General features: G+C 36.5%; 1 protein-coding gene across 1 annotated transcript in view; it reads left to right on the top strand.

Annotated features, from left to right (window-relative positions):
* Positions 1 to 6,822, top strand: part of draxina (dorsal inhibitory axon guidance protein a) — a 36,625-nt gene that overhangs the window by 5,485 nt on the left and 24,318 nt on the right. Inside the window, exon 2 of the mRNA XM_016447203.1 lies at positions 3,737 to 4,223. Coding sequence (XP_016302689.1) covers positions 3,755 to 4,223 — 469 coding nt within the window. The 5' untranslated portion in view covers positions 3,737 to 3,754. The remainder of the gene's footprint in view (positions 1 to 3,736; positions 4,224 to 6,822) is intronic.

The following is a 6,822-nucleotide window of genomic DNA, read 5'->3' as shown; positions in this document are numbered from 1 at the left end:
GTATCTTTACTGTTGTTTTTTTTGTGTGGTGGATGAGAGATTAATGAGCTACTAACGAACACACTTGTCATACTAACAAGTCTACTGGGGAGTGCTCATACTGAATAGAGCCCAGCAATTGTGTGGAGACCAAAGCTCAGTGGTCGCTCTAAACTCTCTCTGGTTGTGAAAACACACAGTTGTGTACAACTGACGGACACAGCCCAAAGCACTCAGTGTGTATTCCCAAATGAAGCACCTGCAATCTTGATACAAATTTCCTCTGGCAGGAGTTTTGCTACCCAGGCTCATATGCAATTTCCTTCACTTAGTCTTTGTGGACGGGTTCTTAAATAGCCCACAATAAAGTCCTCTGGTTAGCAACCCTACACAACAATCTCTGCAGGGTGTGAGGTGCATTTGTGTGTCTGTGGCTGATAAGGCTGGTCCAACTATTGACCCACATGAGCTCAATACCCCATCCCCATTGATTTATCATACGCCGCTGTCTTCACAGAGCAGAATGCCTGCCTGAGTGGGTTGCCAGGTTGATGAACTACCCCCGCCCACATTAAAGAATGTCTCAGAGACCTAAATAAGCTAATGCTGACACCAACACAATGTAAGCACACACCCCTAAGCCCACAAAAGCGTGGGAAATAACTCAATACAAGCACTAATTGATACTAATGCTAATGGTAGCGCTAACACAATGTTAAAACCTATATGTACACTGCCATATCTCTGGATGAGAGTACATAGCAAAGATTGGTGGTAGAAAGTTTTCCTAAACCTTGCTGTGTGTGCATGCAAGACATTTTTGAATCTGATTGCGAAAGTGAAAAATGTATAATATAAACCATGGCATATCAAACGCTCCTCATTACCACCCAGATGTACCAAACCCTTCTCATTAAATTCTGCTTAATTTCACTGAGCTTGATTCATTACCTAAATCACAGCACTGAGATACCAATTATAAGGCAATAATGGTGAGAGATGGAGCTGCAATTTTAAGTTTTGCTATCTTAATGGTCTCTCCAGTTGCAAAGGCAATGAAGAGTAATGTTCTCCTCTGATAATTTTACTTGCATCTTAAAGGCGGCAATAAGAATTTTGGAGATTTTTAAAGATGTACTGTATGGAATTTGGATGATCATTTATTCATCCAGCCCAAATGAATTATAGGTGTACTCATTCATTTTCTATTGAATACATTTTGCATATAAAAATAAAAACTTTTGTGAAATATGATTAACATGATGCACACTCACATATCCAGTCAAGTCATATCCAGAATGTTGAGATTAAGCAATCTGACGACTGAGGTACTACTACTACTAATCTACTACTACTACTGCTACTACTACTACTACTACTAATCTACTACTACTGCTACTACTACTACTACTAATCTACTACTACTGCTGCTGCTACTACTACTACTAATCTACTACTGCTGCTACTACTACTAATCTACTACCGCTCCTACTACTACTAATCTACTACTACTGCTACTACTACTAATATACTACTACTGCTACTACTACTAATCTACTACTACTACTACTACTACTACTACTACTACTAATCTACTACTAATCTACTAATCTACTACTACTACTACTACTAATAAAATAATAATAATAATTTTACTTTCTGACTGTAAAAGTAAAATGTTGCTGCAACAGCAATTAAACAAGCTGTGACAAATCCTACCACACGCAGCAGCCACAGTCGCCACCCCACAAATTTTTGGTCCATAAAACAGCCTCACAGCCACAAACTGTAGCCTTAATCGGATGCCGGAAGAGAGCTTTTGGCAAAGCTCTGCAATTCAGAAGACAGTCATGCACCAGAATGAAACATATGTTAAAAAATGAAAAAGATGTTCCATTTGTGAATGTAAGCAATAGATATAAGATAAAACTCGATGTGGACTGGGCTTAAATCGAAAGTAATTAACTGAAAATTCATTATTTATTTTGAAGTTATTATCTGTGCCTTTCTAAATAAGAGCTTCAGGTACATTTCTAATAGATATCTTTTAAATTTTACATCTGATGCATTAATTAAATTGGCCCAAACAGTCTTACAAGGATTCTTTAGCATTATGTGATTTTCGTTTGGAATAAAATGGACTCGTTGGGCAGATTTATATTTCTTGCTCTCTTTCTCACTTGCCGATAACATTTACAGGTATGCATTTTATCAGTTCATGAATCCCCTGGGAATCAAACCCATGACACTGGCATTTCTAGCACCATGATCTACTCTTTAAGCATGGTTATCATTTGTGGAAATGTGGTTTGGTCACACAAGCCTGACACCTCATAAACTGGCTAAGCCATGAAGTATAGCCTTACTGCAGCATTATAAACATGACAAATCATCAGAAATATAAAGATATCTTAGATGTAAAGTTAGCATGCTTGTATCACTGGTGCCAGTCTTAAATGCAAGGACGGATGCCTGCCATTTGAGGTAATGTGAGCAGCTCTCAGGGACAAAAGACAGAGTAAATAAAGGGGCCAAATTTACTAAGGGGAGCATCTGAGGATGAGAGCAGACCTCGGATGATCAAAGTAAGACCCGTGTCACTGATTTGCATGGTGAGATGCATGGTGAGAACCTCCTCATAAGCTTGACTTTGATATGCCACCTGAGGAAAGATTCTTCCTTTGGATCCTCTTCTTCTTGGCCTATGGGAATCCAAACCTGAAATTTAGTCTGGCAAGTTTTCTCAACACATTTAGGTTGCCTTTGAGCTCTTGTTTATTTCATGTCAAAGCAAAGCCATTATTTAAATATGAAAGTATATTTGTGGGTGTAACATGATGCTCTGGTTTGAGATGTCCTGATTTAAAATTCAAAAGTTTACTTGAAAATCCTTGAAAGTTTTTCGTAGGTTTTTTTTTTTCAGTTTTGATTAATTTAAGCTTAGCTAACTAAGCTAAGTTATAATAAACATTATTATCAGGGCATATTGGCTATAACATTCAAACTTATGTGGCTGGATTCTTGGATACATGGTCAAACAGTGAGATGCACACTGGATGTTATAAATATCTATTTGCCAGTGTGTCAGTGATGGTTAATCTATTAATTTATTCAATAATATAGTACAAATGTAATTCATACATACACTGAAAATGCTTTTTACATGATGAGCATCCTTTAATTTTTTGAATAATAATAATAAAAATAATAATTCTTAGCATCCTTAATATTTGAAATATTAATGAAATTTAAATATTGATATTATTGCCATGTAATATTGCCAAATGAATGTGGTGCAAGAAACCAATGGTTCAACCAACAGAAAAAAAGGAAATTATATCATAGAGGAACCACACTAACCTTAGTTCTTGTTGTAAAATGTGGTCACACTTTAGTTTAGAGATCTCATGATTAACTAGTTTCATATTAGCATGCATATTACTAGCATACTGGCTGCTTATTAGTTATTATAAAGCATGTATTCTGCATGGCCATGTTCTACATCCCTTAATCCTACCCCGTACCTAAACGACTACATTACTAACCATTAATAAGCAGTAATTCGTTTACTGAGGCAAAAGTCGTAACCTAAAATGCCAGGTGTTGTTGATGATATTTAGGAATTAATTATTCATGATATATGTAAAAAAGTATATTTAATAAGCTTTTCTCAAAATAATAATTAAGGTGTGTACACTTACATGTATTCAAAGTGCAAAAGTGCAAAAGTCTGACCTGATATTGCCCTAAACAACAGGTTGCGCTGTGTTTGAAGATGGCGGCTCCCGGCTTTTGTCGCCTCTTAGCTCTGCTCCTCATCACACTGTCCCACACCTTGTACAGCTCTGAGATCCCATCTGAAAATGCCAAACGGAGTCTGGCCCTGTCTTCCACCTCTGACTCCAAGCAAGACCATGACATGGGACTTCTGGGCGGCAGCCAACGACGGAGACACTGGTCACGTAAAGACAGGGATAGTGTTGTGCTTCACTCTCAAAGGCCACTGGATCGACCGGAGGATGATGGGACAAGTCTGGAGGGTCTAAGCCCTGTAAGGCTGGAGATAGGGCCCGGGGACAGTATGAGGACGGAAGTTCATGAGGAGGTCAGGGGTCCTGCTCATATGCGGCGGGGAAATCATCCACCGGAGGGAGAGTTCAATCGTAAAGGCAGGAGACATGGCCACGGGCATCAGGCTGATCACAGAAAACGGGGAGGCAAAAGAGACAAAGGTCGAGCTAAAGGTAATTGAGATTTGCTGAATTTTCTACTTAGTTAATATGAGTCATATATTGCAATGTGCAAGAAATCATCCCCCATATTTCTGTTGCTAAAACATCTATGCCAAAAGGACAAAGGAATCACAGTGGTGCCAATTTTTTATTTTATTTTAAGTGTTCAGTCTTTACAAGAACCAACTAAGACCTCTTTTGGTTATCACTAGGGTTGCCAACTTCACAAAAGGAAAATATGGGACAATCATGGTTTTTCATAGAAAAATAAGAGACACACACACACACACAACATCTGCACCAAGTGCTAACCATGGCAGAAAATACAAACACACATAAATGTGAGTATTAAGCATGAAATTATTGTTACAGTGCCTTTAATTTCGATGTGTACATTTAAAGCACAGTTTTAATTACGTTTATTTACGTCTCTTGATTTTAATGGCTTATTGCTTTTAATTTTTTAATGCCTCTGATATTGGTTATTAGAGAACAATTAAAGCGAAAATATTAGATTTAATATGGGCTGCTTTTGGTGCTTGACACTTTTTTATTTGTCATTTTGTGTTTCAAGAATAAGGTCCAAGGTAAAGAATACGCTAGAAATTACTTGTAAAATGTTTTTCTCTATTTAGCATTACAATAGTGAAAGACGACTTCCCTTATTGATCACGTCTTCCCTCAGGTAGATTAGCCTACATGTTTTCTTGTGCGGCTGGATGTTGGAGTCATGAAAAATAATCACGTTGTTTGCATTCGCCAAAACGAATTTGCTGAAAACAAAAAACACTGACGGTGACGGTGAAGCGAGAGCCACCAGCCGGCAGAGGATTCTGCTTTGTCTTAAGCCTTCCTCATACAGTTATGTTCACAATTTGTGATTTACTTATTGCATACTGATCATGCGTGCGAGGGGGCTGTGACTGGATGATGACAGGTGATCAACACCAGATCAACGGGACAAGGGAGGTCACATATGGGACAAATCAATTAGGCCCAATATACGGGATGTCCCGGCTAATACGGGACAGTTGGCAACCCTAGTTATCACAAAAAAATTAAAAAGTTAAACCTGTATTCTTTACATTTGGTGAAAAACTTCAGGTAGTCTTCTAAGTCTTTTTAGTTGACAACAGGTTTATAAACAATTCTCGTTAGTAATCTGATAAAATGCTAAAATGTATGTTTTTTTTTTTATTTGAGCAATTATGTAAATGTAAATGAACACAGTGCCATGCTTCACTCTGAAAATTGCACTAAATCACAGCCTTTCTTTTATTAATTGCACTAAGCCAAGTCATTTTATTTAAATTACTTGTACAGACCTATTTTTCAGTCTCTGCTTTTTTCCATACATTGAAAGCTTATAGTAACCAATGACTGTCAGTTAGTCAATGCTTGTGTACTACATTTAAATTCAGCTGAAGCTATATGAGAGAATGGCCAAAAAGTTGTTATCCACAGGAATGACAGGCAACATGTAATTACAAACTTAAGTGGTAATATAGCACCTAAAACTACTTTCATGATGCTTTTTGGAACTTGGCAGCACCTTTTCACAATAATCTATGACTATTTAAAGAGCAGAGATTCTTCAAAATGTCTCATTTGTGTTCCACAGAAGAAAGAAACTATAGTTTGGAACAACACGATGAAGTACATGTTGACAGAATTGTTATTTTTGGGGTGAAGTCTGTATTGGCAGAGTGACAAATCCAAACTTTCCCTACTCACTGGCAGGTAGATATAGAATATTATTTAAAATTTATCCAGCTAAGCACACATCCAGCTTCAAGCCACGTTCAAATAACAAGAACTACATACACTACTTGGTCCACTACTGGAAATCAGTCTTATTTTGATTAATGTGATTAATGATTAATAGAAAGTTAAAAAAAAAGAACAGCATTTATTTGAAATAGTAATCTAACATTGTAACATAATAGTTTCAATGATAGTCTCATCACGGTTTTGTTGTTTTTACTGTATTTTGATCAGATACATGCAGCCTTAATTGGCAAGCATAAGAGACTTATATCAAAAAATATAAAAAAACTTTTTCACTGTATAGAATTAAATATATTTAACAATAAAGCCCTGAGATGTTCAATAAGCCTATGGGGTAGAGTAACATTGGGTTTGATTCTGTGTCTATAAGTAGCCATATGAGATGTTTGCCAGTGGTGGACGAAGTACACAAATCAAGTACTTGAGTAAAAGTACAGATCCGTATAATAAAATATTACTCCAGTAAAAGTAAAAGTACTCAGTTTTCAATTTTACTCGAGTGAAAGTACAAAAGTACTTGATTTTTTATGTACTTAAGTAAAAAGTACCAATAGATCGATGTTTATTTTGCAGTTTTATATAGGCTACTTTTATCATTTAATTTTATATTAGCATATATTTTTTTATAATCCTACTGGTCAAAATACCTGGGATTTTCCCAAAATAACCAATAAGGAAATAATGAATATAATAAGGAAAATATAATTAGATTTTCATAATGATTTTTTTCTTCTCAAACCTTGTCTGTGGTATAAAACCACCCCTGGCCAAATGCCCCCCGAGGGCATCACTTCCCACTTTGATAATTACTGTAGTTACCATG

Source organism: Sinocyclocheilus anshuiensis, unplaced genomic scaffold (genome assembly GCF_001515605.1).
Source record: "Sinocyclocheilus anshuiensis isolate Anshui unplaced genomic scaffold, SAMN03320099.WGS_v1.1 scaffold1957, whole genome shotgun sequence".
Taxonomy (NCBI): Eukaryota; Metazoa; Chordata; class Actinopteri; order Cypriniformes; family Cyprinidae; genus Sinocyclocheilus; species Sinocyclocheilus anshuiensis.
The sequence above is the reverse complement of the archived record's forward strand: the minus strand, read 5'-3'. Positions and strand labels throughout refer to the sequence as shown.